Source organism: Ambystoma mexicanum, chromosome 6q (assembly GCF_040938575.1).
Source record: "Ambystoma mexicanum isolate Mex_15411 chromosome 6q, UKY_AmexF1_1, whole genome shotgun sequence".
In the NCBI taxonomy this organism is placed as follows: domain Eukaryota; kingdom Metazoa; phylum Chordata; class Amphibia; order Caudata; family Ambystomatidae; genus Ambystoma; species Ambystoma mexicanum.
Window position 1 is genome coordinate 1,070,765,609 of NC_090937.1, and position 26,673 is coordinate 1,070,792,281.

Consider the following 26,673-nt stretch of genomic DNA (forward strand, 5'->3'; position numbering starts at 1 on the left):
TCAGCTGGTGAAAGTGCAAATACTGAGGATGCATTGGGAATCATATGTCAATCTGAGATTCTTCTTACTCTAGAACTGATAGGGTCCTTAGGTAGGTGGTGGCATGGATATGGCATTACTCCTGACCCCCTGTTAATGAGTTAGGACAAGGAATACTTTCTATGAGAACAGGGACATGTACCGTTTATCAGAAGGCACAGCTGAAAAGTGCTCAATGGAATAATGTACCCTATGTTTCGAGTGGAATTCCTGTACCTGCTGTTCCAGGTTCTTGAAAAATTGTCCTGTGGTTCTAACAATTGATCTGAAATTTCAAGTATAACCTTGAATTACTCCTCATATCTAGCTAGTTTTGCTCATGCAAAAGTAGGAATTTATAGTACACTGAGGCCTCCCTTACCAAATAGAAGTCCAACCTTGGCCTCATCAACAGGCAATATGGAGTTTCCAAAAAAAGAGGAAATTTCCATTCGTTGTAATAAAAGGAAGAGTTCTTAATTAGGTTCTACAAGGAAACACAACTCTGGTTCTGAATAATCCAATAGTCTGGATATTATATATCTGGTATGCATGGGAGATTAGTAACCTGCTTACATCTAGTGTATATATCGATGACAGTGCAGCTGGCTGTTTTTGAACCATATCGAGCGTACCGCGTGAGGGCTCTTGGTTGCAATTTGTTTTTATGATTAAATTTACTAATCTGAGGTGCTGAAGCCTCAATCAGGATTCTTGATTTTGAAAAGGAGCGGACAGTGGTACTCTTGCAAGTTATAATTGTAATTCCTCCATTAGTGAGTATGGTCCAATTTGAAAAGTAGGTGAAGTATTGCGGTCAGTGCTCACCCAAGAGGATGTGAAACTGGGGGAAGTTACCATAAGCTTTGCGTCAAGAACATTGCCAAAGACTGAACGTGCATATTTAGTGATAGAGAGAGAGGGATTAGCATGAGCTGGGGCGGGCAACATTACAGATAATTCATATGGGGTGCTTCATTTATGATAAGAACTGATCCTAAAACTCTACTTTGCCTATTAAGTGTGGGGGTGGAGAGAAGTCTTCACTAAGCCTGTTCAGAATAGCTTCAAAGTTAATAGAATATAATTACTGTATAGACTTTAAAAAGGCACAGCATACCAAAATTGCTGATTGTTTGTCCAGGATACCGATAATGCAATTACAAAATGGTGATGGTGACATGGTGGAGAATGATGAAATATGCATGGCAGAAGTGTGTGTGTTAGTGGCCAATGCCTTATCCATGGAGGAGTGTAAATGAAAAACATTTGCAGATATGTCCTAGAAGGATGGCCTCTATTAAAGAATCAACAAAGTTACATTAAGCCTTTTGGTGTTGCAGGAGAGGAATTGTCATTTGAGGGACAAATATTGAGGAGGAGAGAGAGAGTGATACCTCCTAAGGATATCAGAGTTCAGATAATAGCAAATTGCCATATTGGACACTCAGGTATGATGGGCACGAAGAGGTTAGTCAGGGAGAATTTCTGGCGGCCAGGAATATATTGGGAGATTGACAGGTATATCAGAGAGTGTGTACAATGCAGAATGAGTGATAAAGTATTGGTCACCAGGACTCCACCATTAACAGTGGGAGATGTGTCATTGGAACCATGGAGTAAAGTGTCCATGGATGTCCTTGGTCCCTTTCACAGAGTAAAGTAGGGGGAAATGTATACATTGGTGTTGATCGACTATCATACGCATTGACTGAAAATGAGACTTGTCAGGGAAATAACTAGTGAGGTGGTGATAAGATTTTTAGAGGACATTTTCAGCAGGGAGGGTGTACCCTGTGAGATAGTGATGGATAATAGAACACAGTTTGTGTCAGAGAAGATGACTACATTTGTGAGGGAAAGTGGAATGAGGCAAGTCACCATGCCTCAGTACCACCCCCAAACAAATGGGTTAGTGGAATGATTTAATAGGGTGATAAAAGAAACTGTTCAATTGAGCACTCTGTAAGGTTGGAGTTGGAAGAGGAGATTGGTCACATGTTGTATGCGTAAAGAGTAAAGAAAAATGCTACAACCAATAGATCACCATTTGAATTGATGAGGGGCAGATATTTGTGAGCTACTCACTGCCCAGGATGGTTAGAGAATGTTAGTAAAAGAAGTGGAAGGATGGTTGATACCAGAGTCAGTCATTAATTTGTGATAAGGAAAAAGGAGCAAATGAAGGAGCAGCGTGATAGGAGGATGGGTGTGGGTTATGTAGGTGTGTGAGTGGGCGATGTTGTCCGCATAATGTTACCGCATGGTGTCTATAAGGGTGACTCCAGGTATGGTGATCCTATCAAAATAAAAAAGTGACCAGAACCAGTATGATTACGGCCGATGGAAATTGGTGGAATTTGAGAAGGGTAGCAAAGTGTAAGGAATTGAGTGTTTAGAGTAAAGGGGAAATATGTGTTGCATCTTATGAATGGCTACGATGCAATGCTTTGCTTGTTTCCTTCCAGAATGGAACAATCAAAGCAGTTAGGAGTTGGTTGGAGAAGGAGGAGGAAGCAGTGTGTACATCTTACTGAAATGAAGAATACAATCATTGTAGTATATCATCATATGGTCTCAAGGACTGTTATTTTACTTACCATAGAGATGCCCCTGCATGTTTTGTCAGAGAGGTCTCAAGAGGTTGGGTTACCAATGTGCATAAAGGTCTAGTGTGGATCAATTTCCTTCATGTTAAGGTGGGCAGTGATCCTGTGAGTTGTAATATCTCTTGAACATACCATATTCCAGTAGTTTTCAACAGAACTGCTCAGCCTGCTCATATGTTAAGGCTTGGCCACCTGAAGCCAGATCTGAGGGATCTTTGGAGACAGACATATCTGCAAAGAAGTGAAATGAAGTTGGCTGTTCATTCATTGTTCTCCATGGTTTGGGGGGCGGAAGATGAAATGGGTAGGGGGATTCATGTGGGATTCATTTAAAAAGGTTTCATTAGGGAGCAGTTCTTTTGTGATGGCTGGATTGGACAGGGTGGTGGCAGTTTTGGAGCACTACCAATGTACTCCTTTTAAGCCTCAATTGGGTGGATTGGAGATGTCATCAGCATATGGTTTGGAGATGAGCGAGTCCCATGAAAATTCCTTCATTTCTCGGCGTCGATGTAGAGCATTACTACATAGCCAGCAAGACATGATTGTGTATTATTGTATGAGACTCATACATATCGATGTGGTGAGCCTTTATCGCAAAATATACAAGATGAGAAACTTTGCTTAAATGGGTATCATAATGGGGAGAACTGGCAATGCTGACCCACAAATGGGTGACATTACAGATATTGGCAAAAAGAATCCGGAGGTTGCTACCTCGTGTTGAATGGTACAGCAGAGAACAAGCTTCTGACTGTGATATCTACATATATGCCCCTAATGACTAGCAAACTCAATATGTTATATGGTTTTACCCTTATTAACAGACTTGGCTCAGGCGATTGTCATCTGGGTAGGGGTGGCGTAACACAGTTTTGAACACCAAACTTGACAAATCGGTGATGCCTCTACTTAGTATCTTAAAAAATGCTAATGCTTTGAAAGGAGTTGGAGAGGACCTCAACATAATCTCTGTGTGGGGAGAGGAAAATGGGGATAGGGGTGGGGATTACACACATTGCTCGAATGTCTGCACATCATATGCTAATATTCATTTAGTGCTGGCCTCTACAGGTCTACGACAGGGATTGTTGATTTCATATATAGATTACCAAGTACATTCTGGTCACACTCCAGTGATGGGGATGTTTGATTTAGGTGACCTTAGTTCAAGCAAATGACCAGAATGGATGTTAAATGATTCTTAACTTTTGGACTAAATCAAAGCGGATTATATTATATTGACAATCCAACACTAGTTCCAGGAGAATTACACTGGAGATGTAATTTGGGGTAAGCCAAGGGACGCCAGTAAGATAGTAATTAGGGGTACCCTTATTGAAACAAAAAGCAGCTCATATCAGAGTAAAAAAGAAAATATAGACACTGTTGAAGAAGGAGAGCCATTTAGCTGAGCAACTTCCTAAGGACACTGCCTCTACTTAAAGTTGGTGAAAAGTGAAACAAGAGAGGGGGGAACTAGAAACATCTTTAGAAGTTTGTACTACTGGCTCCCTATTGTGAACCAAGCAGTGGTGTTACACCAAGGGGGAAAGAGACGGACAGGTTTCTGGTTTATATGCTTAGGCATCAACGATCCAGAATCCAAATAGAGGGCTTAAGAGATATTAAAGGGCAGTACATTCGGAGGAACGTGCCACAATGAAAATAGCAGAGGACTGCTACTCTAGGCTGTATACTCCTGAGGTTCTCGACAAGAGTACCCAAAATACATTTTACAAAGATGCGCCTCACCTGTATCTCCGAGGAGCGTGCTATTTCTGTGGAAGAAATAGATGACGCGGTTAAGGGGTTCCCATGGAATAAGGCACCCAGCCGAATGATTATTCAACTGAATGATATTTATACAACTCTTTATACAGCCACTACAATCCCTCCTTAATTCACATTTGAATTCAAGTCGAGTCTCCGACTCCATGGCAGATTCTGTAATCGCCTTGATGTTGAAACTGTGTAAGAATAAAACAGAATGGGAGACCTATTACCTTATTTTCCTAATGGATATCTATGCAAAATTTACTGTAAAGGGTTAGGTTCACATTAGGCTGGACATCTCCCTGAACTGATAAACAAGGACCAAACTAGATATATTCCACGTAAACGGACAAACAACAATAACCGTCACCATCAAGACCAATTTCTGCGACTGCGGCTAAATGCACTACAAACAAACGAAATGAGATGGATGAGAAAAAACCTGGATCAAAAAGACGACTTATGTAGACATTGCAAAAAAGATACGGAATCACTTTACCATCTGATCATAAATTGCGATGCAATCTCGAGTCAAAGGACTCTACATTTGGACTTTTGCTTTCCAATAAATGGAAATAGTGAAGACTGGTGGTCGCGTGTGACATCAGGTCACAACATGAAAATAACTTGTGCGATAATTGATTTCTTAGACACAATTCTGAAAGAACAATAAAAGATCCAAATGATAACTCTTGAACACAAGAAGTATCTGTTTAGGAACATTTTAACACTCAATGATGAAAATAACCACATAAAGATTCTGTGATAAAAGTTTGTACAAACTAAAAGATCACAATAAATAACCGTATGGCATTGAATATTATAGAATTGGGGAAAAGGAAACACTCCCCATTGGCATTCCTGAGTCTAGGCCCACAAAGCTCTCTATCAGGTGCACTGGGAGTACTTGCATCTGCTGCTTATGGCGTGAATCTTTGGGTCAACATTTCTGAAATTAATTATGGCTAATCTCCTAGAACTAGATTAAAACTAAATGGGTAACAATGTAATCTTGTTTACCTTTTTAGCAGTACCAGAAGAGCGTGCCTATTTTCCCCCTGCATGGCACCACTAGCCCATTGGGTGAGACTTAAAGAGGATATCAAGGGGTTTCAAGTGGGTGGCAATTCCCACAAAAGATCCCTTTATGCAGGCAATGTTGTCTTTTTCAGTTTTGGATGATTTTGATCAAATACATTTGGTTGATTTTGCCGCAAGTGTATGCCAGGGGGAGACCCCCTGCAGCCAACCCCTTTAGTCCCCCTACCTTAATAACTTCCCTAAACCCACCCCCACATATATACGCAGCACAATTCATCAAAAAAACGGCGACAAATTCTCCTTCGACCAAATATGCTGCACAATAATCTGCTGTTCCTATCTTTTTCATGGCTGACACTGCAGCCACACAGCATTTTGGAGCAGTTTAAAATGGTTTCTGAATGCACGATACACTGTGCAAAATCAAGGGGTTTGAACACCTTTGGAAACCTTCTAAGACCATTTCCATGATGGCTAATCCCTATGATTTTCCCTTGGAGACACCATCTTTGGAGCATTTCGGCATTAAACTGACTATTTCTTCCCAATTACTTTATACATATAATAGTGAACTCAACTTCTGGGAGGTTACTAAGGACATGGACGGATAGGGTAGATTGGAAGTACCCTGGTTTGGTCAGATCCATGCCCAGAAATCAGATTCATATCCAGACTACTATATATTTGTTATAGGCGATCCCCCTCCCCTCCCAGACCTAAAAGAGACATCCAGAAATTGCAAGGAGCCATATTTAGATCTATGTGGGTGGGGATGTCACCCAGGATTTCATTGGGCTTCTAACAAGGTCAGTTTGTGTGTTACATGTAGACAAAGATATTTTCTAATTGACCATTTGTTGCTTTCTCTTTTGGCCAGGCTCCCAGATCCGCATTTCCAGTACTCCCTGCTCCCCAACTGAAACTCTTAGATATCCCATCCCTCCTCCAGCTCCCTTGCCCAATACTTCTAATGCCCTCCTCTAGCTTTCCTTCCATCACATTACCCGGCTCTGGAGAGCCACCAGAAGCCACAGCATTGCTAGACTGGAAACAAAGAAGGGCAAAAGTGAAAGATTGTGGGCAGGTTCTTAACACCCTACTTTTTGAAGAACATCTCACGAACCATTCCACTCAACCCTACTTCTCCCACTCCAGAGCTCTGCCGCTGCCCTGCTCTCCCTACACTTGTGAGCTACCTCCTATCCTTTACCACACTTGTGATCCCATGGGTGCGTCTCTGTCGCTTCTCAGCCAGGTTTGCGCTTTATATATTCCATACATACTCCCCCAGTGCCACATCACACCTCACCTGTTTACCGGGGCTTTCCTGCCTAGCTGATGTATGACGCAGAGGGCTGCATGCACTTGTTTGTGACACTCTTGTGTAGTGTGTGGTGTTCTAGAAGAGCAGTGCTTCCTGTACAGCTTTTGTTGTGGGCGCACTTGCCTGGGTGAACATTGTACAAACCAGGGGATGAAGAGGCAAGGTGATGATGCATTTATTATACTGTGTGTCTGCCTTGATGTCTTCATCCAGCATCTTGTTTAATTCCGTGCAAGCATTATCATCCTTTTGGGCATCGGTCACTTATTTCTTCATTTCTTCTACAGTTTTTGTTAGTCAACTACAAAGTATAAAATTGTAACACTCCCTCAAACATCCCAAAGCAGGTTTGAAGACCTTGCACCCTATCATGTTTGTGTGGTTCACTAACTATATATCCAGGGGTAGTGGGACATTCAATGAGAAACCTCTAGTAGGGGGGCTTGTGGGCAGAGCGGATCAAGGTAAATCCTGACTGTCAGTGGCTTTAACCCCTTAAGTGCCACGCTATTATGCAATTCTATGCAAAAAGGACGAGCATACTGCTTCTTGACTTAAGAGTGAAAAACCACCATGTGCCAGACAGCACTTATTAAGCTCTCGGGCCACAGGCTACACTTGTCGCGTCAGGAAGCAACAACACCTACAAAATAAGATGTGAAGCTATATCCTAGGGGATTATTAGGGAGGTGGCATGCATCTAGAGCAGACGTCATACACGCGCCAGGATGGAGGAAGGTAACCACCAAACAGCCGGACTCCAGAATTCACAAGGCTCAGAAAGAGCAGATGGACATTAGCTCACACAGCCACAGCTGCCAAACAAATACTATGCTCGCAACAAAGTGTTTCCCGTGGAACAAAACCACACCCCCTAGTACAGAACCAATCATCAAGTACAAAATCAAACCCCCGTGGCCTAGTGTTCATGCGCTGACGGTGCAAGTGCAACAGCCAGCAGGGACGGTGCAAGTGCAACAGCCAGCAGGGAAGCCCTGGGAAATATCAGGCCTGCAGGGACTACAGTAAGACCCAAGGACCAGACAAGGTACAGGTAGGACAGGGGTGCAGCAGGAGCACCACAGGTCGTAACGCACAAGCCGGGCAGATGCACCACTGGAGACCAGCAAGGTGCTTCCGGGTTCTGGGGCAGCTATGCATGAGCAGGGCAAAGGTACAGCGGGTGGTCGTACAGGAGCAGGAAAGAAGGTCAAAGGTAAACTAGCAAGGTGCTGCGGGAGCTTGGTAGAAGGCCGCGTGCTGGACTCTCTGGAAATCATGCATCGGCGGACATGGACTCCGCACTAGCGCAGCTCTGTTCCCTTCTGCTTTGTGGAAAAAAAAAGCATCTCCGGAATTATTCATTGCAGATATGACATATCTGGCATTGATCATTGCATTGGTGAATATAAGCTAATTAAGAGAGCCTGTCCTTTTCACTCCATCCCTGAGGGGGCATAAGCAGATATGAAGGCAGGGAATGCCTCTACCAAGCAATAAAACACGTGCCAAGGAGTGATTTAAGTATTCAGGTTTATATGAAAGTGGATGGATCAAAGCAAGACACTCTAATTCACATAAATAGGAGCATGATAAATAAAGACCACAGCAAACATAGTGCAAAATTAAATGTAGCATGTGTATAAAAACGTATGTACAGATTTATCGATAACACATATTAAAATATCATTGAAGAACAGTTTCAAAGCTCTCCTATTTGTGTAAACATAGTTAGGTTGTTCACTAATAACACTGCACTGCAACACATCACGGTGGAGTGGAGAATACACAAAACATTGTTTAGCGCCCTGGACGCAAGCATACACAGGTAGAACACTATTATTACTATTCCACATCACACTATGTACATGGGAGTTGTGCTTTTTAAACTATTGCCATTTTCTCCCCAAGAGGAGTTGAAGAAATTGCTAGAGAAGGGAACATTGATGGTAAATACACTTTCACGGCCACCTCAACACATCACAGAACAACGGTAGCAGGTTTACACACAAGACTGTTTTACAGAGAATGCGAAAAAAAGTGGACTGAGAAGTGCTCATGCGAGGTCTTGTGCATGGAACACCTGGCACATGTGAAGGGCAAGTGCAAACACACCGCCCACGCAACTAATGCATGGCAGGCCCATCCGATAAAATCAACACAAAGTACCTCATAGAAAAGTATGTGGAATGCAGTCCCCTTTCTATGCTGTCTACCCTTGGCTGTCCACTTGTCTCGCGTTGAGTTATGCATTTCAATCTCATGCCTGCAGAGCGACACAGGTTGGTGTAGTCCCCTTTCTATGTCGTCTATCCCTTGGCTGTCTACTCCCCTCACCCTGAGTACTGCATTTCAATCTCATGCCTGCAGAGTGACAAAGGTTGGTGACCCAATTCTCACTATCTGGTGCCCTATTGGTCTCATTGACGACTGTGCCGCCACTAAAACAATACGAGCACACAGCATTGTTTGTCAATCTGCGTAAACTTTAAAAGAAGAAAAAAAGGTTATGACTAAGACGAGGTTCTAGTCAAATTTACACATGCCACAGAACTTTCTGCAGTCCATTGGTTGATTGGAAGCATGTTAAATTGGCTTTGCAAATAGTTGCATTCTTGACACTGGCGGTTAGGCATGCATTATGCAGCTACATGATATCAGTGAAGGTTCTATTGACAACAAGGTTATTGATCATTAATCGGCTTTATCAGTTCACACAATTAAGGTTTGTTCAGTTCGGGGAACTGTAAAGAAGAAAACCCTAAGATTCAGCGTGACATGATGGAGGGTTGCATTAGTTGTGGCTTCACATTGTATTTCCTAGGCAACTGTCTCTTGCATCAGAGGTCCACACTTTTGATATAATTACTAGTAACATTAATTACCCACAGTCCTACTTTTCCTCGCAACAATTCGTACTCTACGTATGGTGTGACGCCACTCCAGGTTGATACACCTTGCAGCCCAAGCTTTGCCTCCTTTTTTGAAACCCTCCTCCGGGTCTAAAAAGTAAGGAAGCACCATTATTCCCTCAGCACCTCAAATGCCAAGGACTGAAGCCCTTAAAACAGGGGGCATGAGCCAGGGTTCCATGCGACGGGTTGAGGGAGACTAGGACTAAAAGTAAAGGCCGGCGCTGATGAGTAACCATGGCCTAAAAACAGGACCCCTCTTCCTCGTCACAGTCCTCCCTCTACATAAGGACATATCCAAGTAGAGTATGCAGCTGCGGCCTGTCAACAAACAAAAGACACAAGGGAGTCAGTCTGAACGTACCCCCCATCCGTTTAATTTAGTTTCTAATAAAAAGAATTGTCTCACCTTTCTGCCCTGACTGCACTTCCCCCCTTCCCTCTCCCTGGCACTTCCCGCTCTCCTTCCCCCTGCACTTCACCTTGGCACACTTGCACGATCTGAATGACACAAAGCCTAGTAAGATCGTTTGTCTTGTGTTCCCTCTGTTTTCCCTCCCTTCTATTCTCCTGCCTAGAAACACTTGTGTACAGGCACGTTTTAAATGACACATCATATCATATCACATCTATCCTTGCGTTTCCCATTTTGTCTATGTTTGGAGCACTAGAGGGGTAGTTTTGTTTAAAGTGATCAGCCCTCGCAGGGGAGCGCCAGCATTAACAACTGCAAAAACAGTCCCTTTATTATTTTGTTTTACTCTGTGTTTTGAGAAAATGTAAACGCGCCTACAAAACAGACTTTGCAGGTGGCTGTTTAATTGGGTGACCAGACGTCACTGTTTTGCCGGGACTGTCCCATTTTTGCGGGGACTGTCCTCATATTTGGTGGTCTGTCCATCTTTCTCAAGATTATGTTCTCATTGGAAACTGAAGTGTTCCCGGTTTTTTGTAGTAGGTCTTCATAGCTGGCAGGCAGGCATACACAATCTCGCACAGAAGAAATAATGCATTTTACAACTTGAGATAGTGTTAGTTTGTGATACATTAATTAAAATATGTGTTTCTTGGAACAGTAATACTTAAACCCCCTTCTCTACCAAATGCTACGGAAGTGTAGTGCCTTGACAACCATTTCCAAGAGTTAGTCCTACTTTTATGTTAGTTGCCCTGTCCCAGTTTTTTTACTTTTTAAATCTGGTCACCCTGGGCTGTTACAATTCATTCCAATATAATTTGCTGATTTTAGCAGGTGCTAAATGCAGGCAGATTGGATAGGAATCGATTTGTTTTATGCCGGCATGAAAATTGCTTGCTGGCATGGCGGCAGTGGTATGTCTGTTTTGTGGCCTTACTCTTTACATTGAATACGTTGAAACCCCCCTTGAGTATAAAATTAGGGCAAAAACAGCATTCTCCTTGCCTTTACACCTAACATTTCTACTCTGCCTCTTATAAAATGACCCTGTTGGTGTTTTCTTTGGCCCAACCGCATATAGGGCCTCTCACATGAGTTACCTTGCAAGTTCCACAAAACACTGTATGCACCTTTTTAGGAAAATTCATCCTTACCTGTCTAAACTCCCTCCTGGCTGTATCGCAAGAGCCAATATTGGAACTAAACTGGACCATTGCAATGCTTTGTAGTTAGGCTGCACGCCAAAACAACTATCAAGATTGCAAACACTTGAAAATGAAATTGCATGGATTAAGGCCAACGTTTCCTATACCTGCCACAATACTCCAGTCTTCGGTAGTTCCAGTGCCTTCCAGTTCAGGCCTGCATTCATTTTAAGATCGCTGTGTTAGCTCATACATTTGTGTTAACGGTGACTCCATCCTTTCTAAACGCTAGAAGTTCATCGTTTTGTTCGACAGGATATCTGTGGTCCTCTGATTTTCACACATTGGTTACACCAGGGCACAACCTTAAATCATCAAGAGGAAGAACCTTCTCCATTCGGGGGTCTCGATTCTGGAATACCCCTCCCACCAAACTAAGAGCACAGAAACATGTGGAATAGTTTTAGAAAAAAGGATTGGGCCATCTGGGTATTGCTACATGGCATGTGTTGCACACAAATAGATCTATACATATCCTGAACAATGTGCAGCGTCGGTCACAGGATTAAAGAAGGTATGGTTTGTACACATGCTGAATCCTGACAATGCATTCTCAGGGAAGCCCCCCCTCTCCTGGAGACCTGCACTTTCAAGCTGTAGGCTGTCAAGGAGTTCTATGTGCTAAGGAGCTGGGAATGCATAGGTGGGAAGGAAAGGAAGCAAGGACTTCTGGAGGCACAATTGCACCACATGAAGAAATGGTGCTTTATGCCTTCTTATCTATGCTACAGCCTGGGAAAAGAGAGGAACAGGAGGAAATGCAAACAGAAGACTCCACAACCATTATGCATAACAAGGTATCTTATTTACAATATATTGCATTTATTTGTTTAGTTACTGGAATGTTTTAAGTGCCCTTGTAAATAAGGTATTCTTCAGAGCTCTGAAAATATTAGGCCAGTAGAGTTGGTTGATAGAAGCAGGAGGGGAGGGGAGAAGGGACTAGGAAGTGGAGGAAGATGAGATGGGGCAGGTGGGCAAGACAGGAAAGAAGCTATTTATATGTGAGCTGTGGACATGGGGGTCTTCAGAAATCTTCTGAAGGACAGTAGATTTCTATAACCTGTTCCAGAGTTTTAACTCTTGAAGACCAGCCTAGAGCCATGCTTCCTGAAAATGGGAACTTGTAGTAGCAATTATTCAGAGGAGGAAAGGTTCCTAATCAGACTATTTCTAGATGTGATCTTGTAGGTCCTTTGCCACGTCTAGTAGTATTGGTGATACATACATTTCTAAACTTGATGCATGAAATGATAGGACGCCCAAGGAGTTGCCTTATGATGGGGAAACGAGGGGGGCATGAACACGAGGTATAATAGTAAATAGATTCCTTACACCTTTGTTTTGAATATTTTGGAATTTGCATGTTCATTTTGGATAAGGCCGCAATCTAAAGAATTGGTGTAGTCTACTATGGACAAAATTATGGCTCTAGTGAAGGATGCTGCTTAATGGAGTGAAGGCCATCGTGTACGACTCCAAGGTATCTAAAGATTGTATAGGCATAGTATGATGCCAAGTTCAATGGGCCAGATAAAAGGCATAGCTGCAGGATTTTAACAGCTCGCTTTGCTTGGGCTTCTAACTATCGCCCCAGGGGAATTACCCAACCAGTAATGACCACCCTCCTTGGGTCATATTGCCTAATTACATCACTAGACTGGAAAATGTTGGTCACTGGCATATTTTGGTGCAGCTAGGCTGGTTTTCATTTTTTACTGTGGCATGGCATTTTTTGCTGGACATCAAGGGTAAAGCAAACATGATAAGTGTTATTATATTTCTAGACTGACCTACACTGGTGCAGCCAGTGTGGAAATGTTATCATATTGTGGCATTGCATTTTTAATGGAAAAGCCAGCCAACAGGAGTACATTCTTACATGGGGATACTGCCATATATTGGCAGAACCAGTTTGGACATGTTTTCCTATAGTATCATTACTGGCATTATGCTCAAAGCAAACATGAGTTTTTTCATACATGAAGCTACCATGGAATAGCATTTCTTTTCATACTGGCATATATTGTGGGCAAAGGCATCATTAAAATGTGTTGTTCCTGTGGATGTTGGTGACTTGCATCTATTTGAATTTTTCATGATTAGCTGTACAAAACGAATTGAAAACTGACTGGCTTTTTACCCAATTTTTCACAGAAAACGCATTGTAAAATAAACAATTACTAAAAATAAGTTTGCATGGGGATAACCCCCCTACCGAGCCCCCTTCGGTTGGTGCGGGATTCCATGCTACACTCAGTCACTCTGGCATATTTGTGGGAAATATTGACACCCCTCAAATAAAAAGAAATCATCAACCATCACTGCTTCTGAGGCTCCATGAGATCCATCAGGTCAAAACATTTAGAACCAACCTGAACATTCTGGAAGCAGTGACCTTCTGAGTACTGCCCTCACCGTCCTGCCACAAGATCTGCCAGGTTGGAAATGAGAAGGTAAACATGAACCATTCTCAGATGTATGCTTCTTCCTGTACCCCCCTTGTCCTGTCTCCCACGGATCTCTCTCGTAAGCTTGACTTCTGCTGTCCTGTGCATCTATGGGGTCACCCACATGACAGCCTTTCCTCTGGTGGCACATCAAGTGACAGCAGTTGTGTTCCAGGTGTTTCTCTCTATTTGAGAATGCTCGACATTTATACAGCACAACCTCTCCAACCTATCCTTCTGCACCCACAATTTCTGGCCCTTTTTGGAACTTTCCAATCACTTGATTGCTTGTTTCTTTGATTAGTGTAAACATCATGAGCCTTTGTTTTAATTACCCTGACACCACCATCAAATAGGTCCATTTCATTAGCACCTTCGCTTGGTCAAACGATAGTCCAGGCACATTTAATGTCTCTCACAAAAGCTTGTCAAATAAATGTGAAAGCAAACAAATGTATATATATACGATGATAGAAAAAGAGATGCCTTGTATCTTCCTTAAAGCGTTGGAGTAGCGAATCTAACGTGATCCCACACCACTAACATTTCTGGCTGAGTCTGATGGGAGTTACCGGCCAGAAGATATGGAGGGTGAAAAGTTGGCTACCCCTGTATGATAACCTCCTATTAAAATTGCTTACTACTCATTTATCTTTTTTGAAGAAAGAAACGTATGCAATGATTGGTAAATTGACACAGACATGAATGCAACCGCAAGTCAAATTGATAAAGAAATATCAAATGTGTGCATCAGGTGGGGCTAGATTAGCCGATTGATGTTCTCTTCTAGTCAAAGATAGTCCAGAGCATGATGAGTCTCTAGATGGGAGGCAAATACAGAGTATGCAATGAATGCCCATATTATCAAATATTGCTCTTTATGACTGCTTCCTTATTGGAGAGGTTCAGAGGATAAATTCAAATCGTAGGAACAAGGATGAAACATGTCCATGTGTTCCAACTTCAGATACTTTTGATGTAGAAAGAGATGTACTTCTAATTCATTTTATCATGAGCTATTTTATACACTTTATTATTGCAATTGATTTATTCAAATTTGGAAATTTTCTCATGCATTTCCTCATCATGATCATGATTTTTTTGATCATCCTTGGGTCCCATCTCGCAGACTACATTATATCCTCCAGTTGAGATTTTAAGTGGCATATTTTTCGATCGCTAGCTGGCATTGGTGCTGCACTCAAACTGGACATTGCCAATGGAGCCAGGGGGAGTGAAAGGGGAGGATCAAACAGCAGCTTGGAGGAATGATGCTGAGTATTGACCCTAAGAAGTAGGGTGCAAGGGGACAGAGAGGCACGCAATAATGCGAGGCTTTCTCTGCTGGTAGTCAGGGTTGGGAAGAATTGCATCAGGGGGCTAGTAATTGGTACGTCGGGTGGTGGATCGCCTCCCATTCAAGGGTTGTCAGTGGTTCAACAGAGCTAGCGATGTGAAAGCAGTGATGCAAAAACAGCGCTACAAAGACTGCCACACTTCAGCATGGAGATGATTTCATAAAGACCCAGATTCTTTTCCCTCATAGTCATAATGCGGAGTGTAGTCAAGTGTTTCATGTGAGCAGAGCGGCTACAGTCTTTTCTCTTTTTCCACGAGTCTGCCCTTGCTGCCTATCGCTGGAAAGAAAATTATCTGCTATTTAGACTACATCTCCAAGCGGAGCGAAGCGGAGTGTAGTCAAGTGGTTCATGTGAGCAGAACAGCTACAGTCTTTTCTCTTTTTCCAGAAGTCTGCCCTTACTGCCTATTGCTGGAAAGAAGATCATCTGCCATTTAGACTACAGCTCCAAGCGGAGCGGAGTGTAGTCAAGTGTTTCATGTGAGCAGAGCGGCTACAGTCTGTTCACTTTTTCCACGAGTCTGCTCTCGCTGCCTATCGCTGGAAAGAAGATCATCTTCTATTTAGACTACAGCTCCAAGCAGAGCGAAGTAGAGTGTAGTTGAGTGTTTAGTGTTCCGTGCGACCGAGGGGCCATGAACTGAGGTCCGCTGTTTTCATCTGCATCGATCCTCGCGATTAATAGTGAGTGAGCGCACCATATAAGCAGACTCAAATTGTACGCGTGGCTAGACGCATCAACTTTTAGTAACTTATTTGCTGGCTAGGCTCCTATAGCGAGCACCTGAGAGTGGACTGCAGGGAAGTCTTCCCTTTGACCCGTTGAGTGCTTGGCCATTCTGTCATCATCCCAGCCAGGCATGAAAGGCAAAAGCAAAAATAATGCCAAGTGCTAACATCTAGGGAGCTCCGTACAACTGCCAGCGGTTAAACAACTCGGAAGCTGGTCCCTCAGGACAGGGTCCCATGGGGGGGGGGTTTACTGCTCAAGGAAAAATTATGAAGTTCTTCCCCCAGAAAGGGAAAACATTGTACTACCAAATCCTCTCCTCTGAAGTCACAGATCAAGAAACCTCAATGGCGGGAGCATTAGAAGGCACAAATCAGGATTTCAAAATCTCAGGGATAGTGTTGTCACAAGTGGAAGCGGAAGCAAATATGTCCCTGACCGAAGATTGCCTCATCCTGGAAAGTGAAATAAGAGCAGCAGAGAGATCCTACGAGTGCTTACGTATCTCCCCAGCGCTCTTTAAAACTCAGAATGCTGAGGTGAATGTCATCTCAGACACCCTTTTGTCCCTGAACTTTCCGGAGGAGACCTCTTTTGCAGCGAATGATCAAGCCTCTGTATCATTCCAGGGAGGTGAGCCCTGTATCCATGTTCCCCCAGAGGGGGCAGAGCTCAATTGCAGCACTGAACATCGTTCTACAAGCCTTCATAAGACTGTATGATCTAATTGCCCTTGAAGTAAAAACAAATACCTTAGCCTTATTGAATATTAATAAACAACTGCCAGAGTGCCTGCTCTTCTACGCTTGGGTCATGGCTAAGGGGGTCTCACTCAAGGGTCAGTCTGCACAGACCAGTGAAGGAGCACCAACCTGTAAGTCGGGCCCCCTTTCATTAGCAGAACGAATGAAAGTGCTTGACCCTACAACAATCCTCAGTACAACTCTAAGGAGGAACGCCCCATGTACCAAGAAACCTAAAAACATAAAAAACGTGCCCAAAGGAAATAAATGGGGCTCACACAATTTTCCGAGGTATATCTGGTTGTGGTCCTCTAAGAGACAGAGGACTAACATTGGAATGCCTGCTACAGAGGAGCAGACAGAGCTTATTGCAGACTGCGATGAACCTAACCTAACCTGGGATAGCGCTGGCACCCATAGAGGTGACAACACTGGAAACAACCAAGAACACCACGGAGGCAACAAAGTCAGCAGCCAGACAAGAGAACAACAGGTGGCAGCAGAAAAACCCTGAAAACCTAGGCCCATAAACAAGTCTGTGAAGGATACCAATGGTGGCGATGTCCTTGTAAGATCAAGGACAGGTTACTCTGGATCAGTGCCTGAAATGGCAAATGTCAATTTAACATCTAACTCTGAGAAGAGTAGACACCATGGGCACAACCCAGGGCCGTATACTCACAGTCAGGTGAAGAATCTCCCATCCAACATCAAGGAATTCCAGAAGCTATCAGCAGTCCATGAACAAGGGAACCAGAAGTTGGGAGAAAGCTGCTCTCAGGCAGCAGGGCAACAGCAGCTGGTAATACGCCCCATCATCTTCGAATCAGTATTTGAAGAGAACAAGAATGTCCCACTCAACAGACGGGGCATTTTAGCCCTCCTGGCCTCGAGTCCCAAACTTGGCCGACATACTGTTTGTCCACTTCACAATCACCATCTTGGCAAATGTGCTGTCTTTTTTCACTTTTAGTGGAAATGCTGGTCAGTGAATGCCAAGAAGATCTGCTTCTGAACGGCTTTGCGACTTACTACCCCAAAAAGATAGGAGAGGATGGCGAGATCATGGGAGGGCAAACCTGACTGTACATGGCTTTTTTGATCCCCGACCAACAGAGGCTGGTTAACCAGGAGGAGCCCTCCTTGGGCTGGAGATGGCTCACCAGATCGCTACCAGTAATTACAAGAATGCTCCCAGAGTTCTAACAAATTGGATTTTGTAATTTGCAGTTGGAACTCGAGAGGTTACAATTCCTTTATGAATACTGAACCGAATGTCCTATTTAAGGAGGCGGATATCATCTTCTTACAGAAAACATGGATAAGGGATACCTCCTCTTTTGATGGATATATGTCTATTTGCAGCAAGGCTAAAAAGGGGGCCAAAGGGAGACCAGCGGGTGGGTTATTAGTGGCAGTTAATACTGAGAGGAGAAGGCAGCTCCATCTCATTAAAACGAATGGGGAGGGCCTACTAATTAACAAGGTAGTAGATGTGATCTATGACCAAGTCGTTCAGACCCTCTTAAAAAACATCTATTTGAACCCACTCACGGGGGACTCCGATGTCATGAACATAATAGAAAATGCCCTAGAAGAATGGCAAATGGAGAGGGCAGGGTGTCCCATCATTCTCAGAGGGGATTTCAACTGTAATTGCATGGTGACAGCTGGTGAGTTTGTTGAGCTAGACGGGAGGGAAACAGGTGGGCTAACCATCGGAACCTTGAGAAGGGCCAATACTGGTAGGGAATAGTCCACTTCCTGTCGAGATGGGGCTTCACCCGATCCAACTTGATCGGGAATAGGTCCCAAAAAGATACTCCAACTTGACACAATGCAATCACATCCTCAATGATTGACTACATCTTTACAAAAAACATAGATGTGGCAAGGTTAAGAGATTTACAGATCCTGAAAATGAAGAGGAGTGATCACTCCCTCCTCTTACTAAAGTTGCCAGTGGTGGCCCTGTTGGAGAAAATTGAATCTATGGGTGGAAGACAACTACTAATCCTGGGTGAAGGTGGAAGACTGGTACAGCAAAACACTAAGTTGGAGAAACTCAATATTAAGCGTGCCCTGTGGTAGAATGATCTTAGCTTAGAAGCTACAAGGGGGGTGACTTGGCCTGCCTCGTTCCCCAATATGCTTGGCAGGTTGGGAAGAGTGGAGGATTCGACAACAGAGGATTCAGTCTGACCCTAGATGGAAGAGACTACCTTTTGACAGCGTAGTTCACAAGAGAAAACGTCTTCTAAAAAAGAAATCAGGAGAGTGAAAAAAATCCTCCCTGAAGAATAAGCCAGAGACAAAAAAAAGAAATGAACTCCCCCAAAAAACATAGATTGTAGTGTAGACACTGGAAAACACAGAAATATATGCAAGACAATCGGAACTCACTACCAAAGCTAGTAAAGAAAGGCACCCGAGGTGGACGCTGAACAATAAGAATAAACTCCAGTCCCCACTCCAAACTTTGGGTGTGGCAGAGGAAGCCTGGGTGAAATTCTTTCAGGATAAGTTTAGTGGGGGTGGTGAGATCTCCACTCGGGACTTACAGGCAGTGAGTCAAGATCCAGTATGGAAGGCCAAATTCGGTAGGGAGGACTTAGAACTCATTATCTCCAATTTTAACAACTCACAGGCTAGTGGGCCAAACAGGGTGACAAACAGGGTCTTGAAAAACAACCCCCCTCTTTGGGCTGATATTCTGGGAAACTTATTAGAGCTAATTGCAAAACATGGCATAAATCCCGACTCTTTCCACCAATCCATATTGATTCCTATCTTTAAAAAGGGAGATAGGGAAGCGTCAGGGAGCTATCATCCCATCTCACTTATTGGCACGTCTTCCAAGGTCTTTGCCACTATGGTGCTGTGAGAACTGAGGTCCTGGGCAGAGGCTACCCATCGCCTGCACCCTTTACGAACTGGATTCAGGGGAGTGGTTTAGTTCTAAACACCTGTCTCTCGGAGGTTGAAGGTAGTGGGCCCACACATTTGAATGTAGCTGCCATAGACCTCTCAGCAGTCTTCAACAACGTGGATCGTCCATGACTATGGAAGAGGTTGTCAAATTGAGACATTGACTCGGGTCTTCTGATCATAATTCAGATGCTATATTCTCATATCACCTGCAAAGTTAGGGTTAATAGTAGAGAAGCTCTTTCAAGGCCCATTTCGGTGGTTAGTGGAGTCTGGCAGGGGTGTGTGGTTGCTCCGACTCTTTTTAACCTGTATTTGGCAGATTTGTGGGAGGAAGCCAAGGCATGGGGGGATTTGCCCTGAGCTGGGGGGGAGCTGCAAGTGGGCTGCTTTGCATATGTCATAGTTCTGATTGACTACACTCCTGCAGGACTGCAGCGCTGCCCGATGGGGCTCATGAGTTACCTGGCAAAGAACAACCTGACAGTTAACCCAGCCAAATCGCACGTAATGACGTGTAGCAAGAGGACAAAACTGATTAGCTACAAGTGGAAAATCAATGACTCCTGGATTAGCAAAGTGGAGTGCATTCATAACTTGGGATTCTCTGTCTCCCACAAATGGCGATGCATAATCGAGGAAGGGGAAATGAGAGAGAAAGTGGGGACGTGTCGGTCCTTAACCAAAGCAGTAAAAAGCAGGCTGTGCAGATTTTCCCTGAAACCCCCAATCGACTTTTACAGAGCTAAGATTTTGGCTACTGTCCTGTATGTATGAATGTACTCTCCTGTATGGAGTCAAGATTACTCTTGGCAAGAGCAGAAAGTTCCTTTACATCCAGGAAAGGAGGATTTTGAAGAGAGTTTTGGGGCTCCCCACCTCAGTCCCACTGAATCTAATAAGACTGGAACTGGGAAAAGTGTTTTGGTGGGTGCAGCTATCAGATGGCTAGAACAGAAAAACCACAGATTAACTTCTACCTGAATTCCACAAAGGGTAAGGGAATTAACCACTTCTTGCGCAAATTTAAGAAAGTGTGCAAGGAATTTATGGGTCAACTAGACCTCCGGGGACCGTTCTCCGATGATTACCATAGCAGATCTCTGACACTTAGGATGACTAAAAAGGTATGGAGGGAAGGAAGTTTGGTACATGCCGTCAAGTGAACTTAGATTGTACATCACGAAATTTCCATCGGCCATGCTGATAGACTGGTTCCTCAGATTCAGATTCAACTGCCTCCTGACTTTAAAAGTGGTGGGGCCGATATTGAGGATTCCCGCAGAGCTAAGTGTCTGCAGACTGTACGGAAGGGACATAGAGTCGCTGCAACATCTGGTTATGTATTGCCCCAGAGTACTGGAAGAGAGGATTACAACGTTCTCGCTCTTCATTAACCCCCCTTCATGTCTCCTATCAGCTGACCTATGGCATAGACTCATGACCACTGCCCACCTGTCACTCACGCTGGCCTTGGTAAAATTCTTGATTGTATTCTTTGGCAGACTGGACGAGGTGATGAAGGCAGCTCAGCTCGAAGTAGAGGAAATGGTGGGAACTGCCTAGGCCAACTTCACTTTACTTGCAGAGTAACCTCTGATGTGATTAGTGACGGCAACTACACCGAGTATTTCTGTAGTGGGGATAACGGCAAACTGATTATTGGGAATTATGTTGCTTATTTACGTTTTACTTGCCAGGAAAATTAATTTTTACTAGGATATTATTAAGTGTATTGAACTGCTTTTTCTTATGAATATTATGTAAAAGTACCCTGGGTACTGAGAAAACTTTAATACTTAAAAATAAATATTGATTATTCTGAAAATATGAATGGAATTTACTGTTTGGTCATCGTGCAAATTCATTCTAAAATCCTTCTCTTATCAAATATTATGTGTGTAAAAATAAGCCTATGCAAACACTGCAGTCCAAACCATCACTATGCGTTCAAATGTTTAGAATATGTGTTTGCAAAGTGTTGCTGTTAAAAAATACTCAATAGTACGGAAGTTCAGAATATCCACTTTTTTTTAAAATGGCTGCTACTTTACCATGCCTTTAAACTCAAGCTTTAAGTTTTTATGGTATAATATTTGTGTTCACCTTAAAGTTATTAATGAAACTGTGGTATGTTCATGATGGTAAAACTACTATGAAAAGACCTCCGTTCATCACACGCTAAATCATTACCCACAGGGGTGCACAAACACAAGTAAACTAACATTACCCGCTTTGTAACATAGGCTTTTGCACATCTCTTTCTGAAAAATGCTGCAAACGTGTTCTTAGGAACCTTGACTTTAGTAATCCTGTTATTTCTCAAGAGTGGCAGCTTCCCAAGGCCAGGCGCTTGTCTTCTACAGGTTTCAAAGGAAGCAGCCTGCGGCGCGGCTCTTGCAGAGCAGTGCACTCTCCATCCAACGTTCTGTTCTCCTTGAGAGCCACTATTGTTCACACAAAGAAGTATCGCTTGCTCCTTGCTGCAGAAAAACAATGCACCACTGAAAACTCTCCTTCCATGTTGCACTTACACAACAAAATCAGTGCCGTTCAAACCCAAGTGGTAACCAAAAGCAAAACAGGCTATGCCTGGTCCCTGCTATGCAGCTACTGCTCTCATGCTCCAGTTGTTATACTCCACCTCTAAGGGCTGTACCAGAGGGATATGATGTTTGGGGGCCCTCTGTGCTTTTTCTTAATAAGCTTGCAGGGGCAATGACCCAAAATGACGCCCTCACAATTACGATGGCCGAAAATGGCGACTTTTTTTTAGACCCCCCCTTAGCCACATATATATGTGGGGGGTTATATGATATATAATATTAATATGGGGGGGCTGCAAGGAGTCTCCCCCCGCATATATACGTGGTGTAAAAGGGTTTTAAATTTTATTTTTATTTTTTTTAAGTCTGCATTTTCGGCCGTCGTAATTATGACGGTCGCGGTGATCACTTAGATCCACTTGCAGGGCATTCAAGCCCACAGTATTCATTAAAACACTGCTGCAAGAGTAAAGTTAGAGTAAAGTTTCATGATCCACCATTGAGAAAAAGTAGCATCCGAACATTGACGTCATTGGTGCACACTTTATTCAATATAGCGATCCATATGGATCATATCGAGATCTCAGGTTCATCATGAATGGCAATGCGATCTAACCGTAACCAACAAGCTTATTTGCTGGCACAGCGATGGATAAAAGAACGCAGCAGGACTAAATGAACTGCAGAAAATGTGCACAGCCTTGCTCGACGTTGGCGCTACATGCCAAATACACATAATAACAATAGATTTGGAGACTTGGTTAAAAATGCAAAGGCATTCGCTCATGTGTATTTTCTCCATTGTACCGGCATATCGGGGATCATCCAATGTCAATAAGAGACTACGAGAGCCAACCACCTGCAAGACAGTGCAAATGTGTCTGTACATTTCTAGAAAGCCGGTGGGTGGAGAGGCGGTCACTGTAGAGTGCATGACTTATGTCATGAGGGTGAAAGGAGAGAGAGAGAGAGAGAGAGCGATAGAGAGAGAGAGAGACAGAAAGAGAGAGGGAGAGAGAGCACTGTTTCTGAGAATGCAAAACTTAGGGTGATAATGTTTACTCTCACACTACTGTCCACCCACTCAACTCTCTTGCTCACTCCTTTGTGATTCCATCCTTTGTGAAAATATAGTATGATTTACAAGAAGAAAGCAGCTGCGTCCAATCCAATCAGAGCTTCATGGGCATTCCAATGAGATCTGGCCGATTTTTAAATCCTATATGTGGTGGGTGCTGGCCAGAGAAATGGAAACACCAATAAGGCTGCAGAGCCAACGAGGGCGATGGGCAATCTAGCCGATAGTAATAAGAGTAAGCATTGGCAAAGACAATAGGCTTCACCTTGCAAATGTAAGCCTATTTTTGTTCCTGTTGGGCTTTACAAATAATCCTACCCCTGGCATTTACAATGCCATATCTATATGCTTTGCCAATGTTTCTTCTTTCTGGACACTATTTGCACCTTGGGGAACCCCATCATGTTTTCTGGGCGTACAGTGCACAACTTTGGTTTGAACTAAGATGGTAAAGCAGGCATAGCTTGGTTATACACATTTTTGTGAATTACGGGTATTTACTTTTAAGTATCCTGTATGAGCCCAGAGATGTGAAAAATAAGGGGCTACCAGTTCATATTCAAATAGCCCAATCTTTGAGATTTAAAAACTGCATGAATGTTTCTTCGTCTTAGCCAAGCTAACATTTGTTGTCTATCACTCTATTGTATAGGCAATGGTCCACAACTCAGAGTGATAATGTACTTGAATAATACAAACTTAGCGCCCTAGAAGGGGGCGCTTGCCAATCAGGATGCTCGGAATGCTGGCTGTATTGTTTGGCACAAGCCCATGGTCCGAGCAGCCTGGGTAGCCAGCACACCCTTTCATTTCCTTCCCTTCCCTTCCCCACTCCCCCTTTCCCCTCACCTCTTAGCATCTATGTAATTCTGTAGGATCTACATGGGTGCTAGTAGCAATATGTCCCTCTGCGGTGGGCCGACCTGTCGCTAATGGCACTGCCACCCTTGTTAAGGGACGAGAGCTTCACTCAGCCCTTAACTCCTTAACTTGGGTGGTGGGCTGTTACCGACAGAGTCAGCCCGCCACCTCGGGGCATATTGCCTCATTATATTCTGCTGGAAAGCCACTGAACAGGTGGTTTCTAGATCTATCTGCTAGTTCCCAGTGGAATACTGGTTAGCCCTTTCTATATACTTGCACCTGTTGTACTGAACAGTTCTGTAACATTTTGACAAGATGTTTCATAACAGATAAAGTCTCTTGCAACTATTCTTGCTTTTTCTCCGCAATGATGCACCAATTTCCATGATCATAGCAGGAGCTTAAAATCGTCAATTCCGGCACACATTCTCCAAGCAAACAACAGAGTTCCCCTTCCCTAAAAACATGGTAGTAGCGCATGTATGCATTGACGTCCAGCAAATCGGCGCCGTCATCCCCAACTGCAACGGCTGAATCCAGAATGGAGTCATTTGAGTCAGTGGTGGAAGTTCTTTTCAAAACCCTTGCTCCAGTGGGGGTGCCTGAATCCCTGCCGCACAGGCAGCTGTCCTCCACCGGATCATGCTGAAAGGAAACATCCTCGCGGTTACTCTGCATTATAGAGTGGTGGCCACCATTTAAATCTCGGACTCCATCAGCGGCTAGGAACCACTGTGCCTTTTTGTGAATTGCATTTTCCATAAACACCTCATCATCGTCCAAACTTTGTTCTTTTAACAAGGAGCCACGATGCCCTAAATCCAAACTGCAGTGTCTAGCTGGCTGAGCGGACACAGTGCTGTTTGCCCACTCTCCTATATTCTTCAACGGTTTCATCTTCTCAATTTGTCGCCTCAATGCAGATTCGTCGAGGGATCGGGAGAAGAACCATGAGCGAAAAGACCTGCCCAGGGCACTGTAAAACCTATTTTCCTCATCAGAAATTTTCAGGCAGCAGCTCTCGCTTGGAGCATAATTGTCTGTGCTGTGAGCACGCCTCGCGTCGAGTCCCGGGCTGACGTCGTTCATGGTCATGGACTCACAACCAACCGCCTGCTCTAGGAATACATTGTGAACCTTCGTACTGTGTCCATCTTTGCCCTTGATACCCGGCTGGCCGCTTTCAGACGGATGCCTGGAGCACAAGGCCCTGTTCCATGGAACAAACACATCTTGCTTTTCAAACCGTCTGTTTTTTTGTTCCATCGCCCAAACATAGAGCATTATCTGCCCTCCAGGCTTCAGTACTCTTGACATTTCTTTTACTGCTTGTATCCTTCGTTGCTTTGTTGAAAAATGGTGAATCACTGTAAAAAGAAGCAAGATTATCACAGTGTTAATATTAATAGGACCTTCAAAACAAATGGCATTTATGCCCTTATAACATTTTCTCCAATTCTCAGTATTTCTCTTACACTCTGTAACAATTTACAATGATAATGGTGAACATTTGTCCTTGCAGAACATCAACGCTGGAGGTGGTGAACATGTGAAACGTTCTATTGAAGCTACTCAATTATAGAAAGAATTTTGTGAATGTTAACATTTGAAATTACATAGTTCCACTTCTTGTTTTTGTACACTTCAACCACTGATAAACAATCGGAGGTGTGGGGGGGTCATTTTAGAATGAGGAGTTCAGAAAACGAAAGTGCTTGTATCTTCTTCCCCATCTAATTTTCGTGCCGTTCTAAGTTTCCGAGGGCAGCAAAGCAGAGAGTTTACATCTCTGCTTTGCTTTCCTCCTTCTGTCTCAGAGGAGCACACGGTTGTAGGCCTGCATGAGATTTTCATGTACGATATGATGTAAGTCATTTATAACATGCCTATACAGATGTGTTACTAGACGCGGCAAGACAAGGCAGGGTAGACAGAGGGAGGGAAAAACAAACCATCTTACTAGGCCTTGTGCCATTGAGATCGTGCAAGTGCGAAGGGGAGGAAAGGGGAGAAGTGCCAGGGGGAGGGGGCGGGGAGAGTGCAGTGGCAAAATCAGTGTAGGTGTAAAATCAAAAGACTCCATTGGAATACGCCTCGTATTTACACCTGCTAAATATCATCCATTTTAAAATGTCGCCCGTAAAGCGTGTTTGCAGGCTGTGTTTTATTTCCCACAAAATGGAGAGTAAAAGTGGAGAGTATAGGAGTTTTTCGCCTTGCTTTACTCTTTAATGTTGCGCTCTGCTTTGTGAGTAATGAAAATTGCATGCAGGGGACAAGCAACACGTAAGTAAGTGTAAGCATTGGTGGTCCACTGCATGCAATGAGCATATGGTATGAAATGGCACCCAATGCATCTATGGCTGCGTGAATGAGCAATTAGAGGCTTGCGTGGCAACAATGTGCAATAAAAGCAGCTGCTCTGTGTCTTGAATGATGGCATCAGTGATTGACAGCGCCGATTGCCATCACTGATGACATCACACACAATTAATCTTGCAATGTATAGGAACTCCTCAATGTGTGAATGTGTTGTCCACACGTGCTCTGCCATCTTCTGTGCTCTCCTCACATCCGCGTGCCCCACCTGTACACCCCGCTCCTTTGCGCTCTATAGACACTCTGGTTGGATTCCTGTGCCCTCCTTTCATACGCGTGGCAACCATGAGTC

At 43.7% G+C, this 26,673-nt stretch overlaps 1 protein-coding gene across 1 annotated transcript in view; it reads right to left on the reverse strand.

The window, feature by feature from the left end:
- Positions 1-8,284: 8,284 nt before the first annotated feature.
- Positions 8,285-26,673, reverse strand: part of TRMT9B (tRNA methyltransferase 9B (putative)) — a 277,924-nt gene continuing 259,535 nt past the window's right edge. The window contains exon 4 of the mRNA XM_069631601.1: positions 8,285-25,369. Coding sequence (XP_069487702.1) covers positions 24,348-25,369 — 1,022 coding nt within the window. The 3' untranslated portion in view covers positions 8,285-24,347. The remainder of the gene's footprint in view (positions 25,370-26,673) is intronic.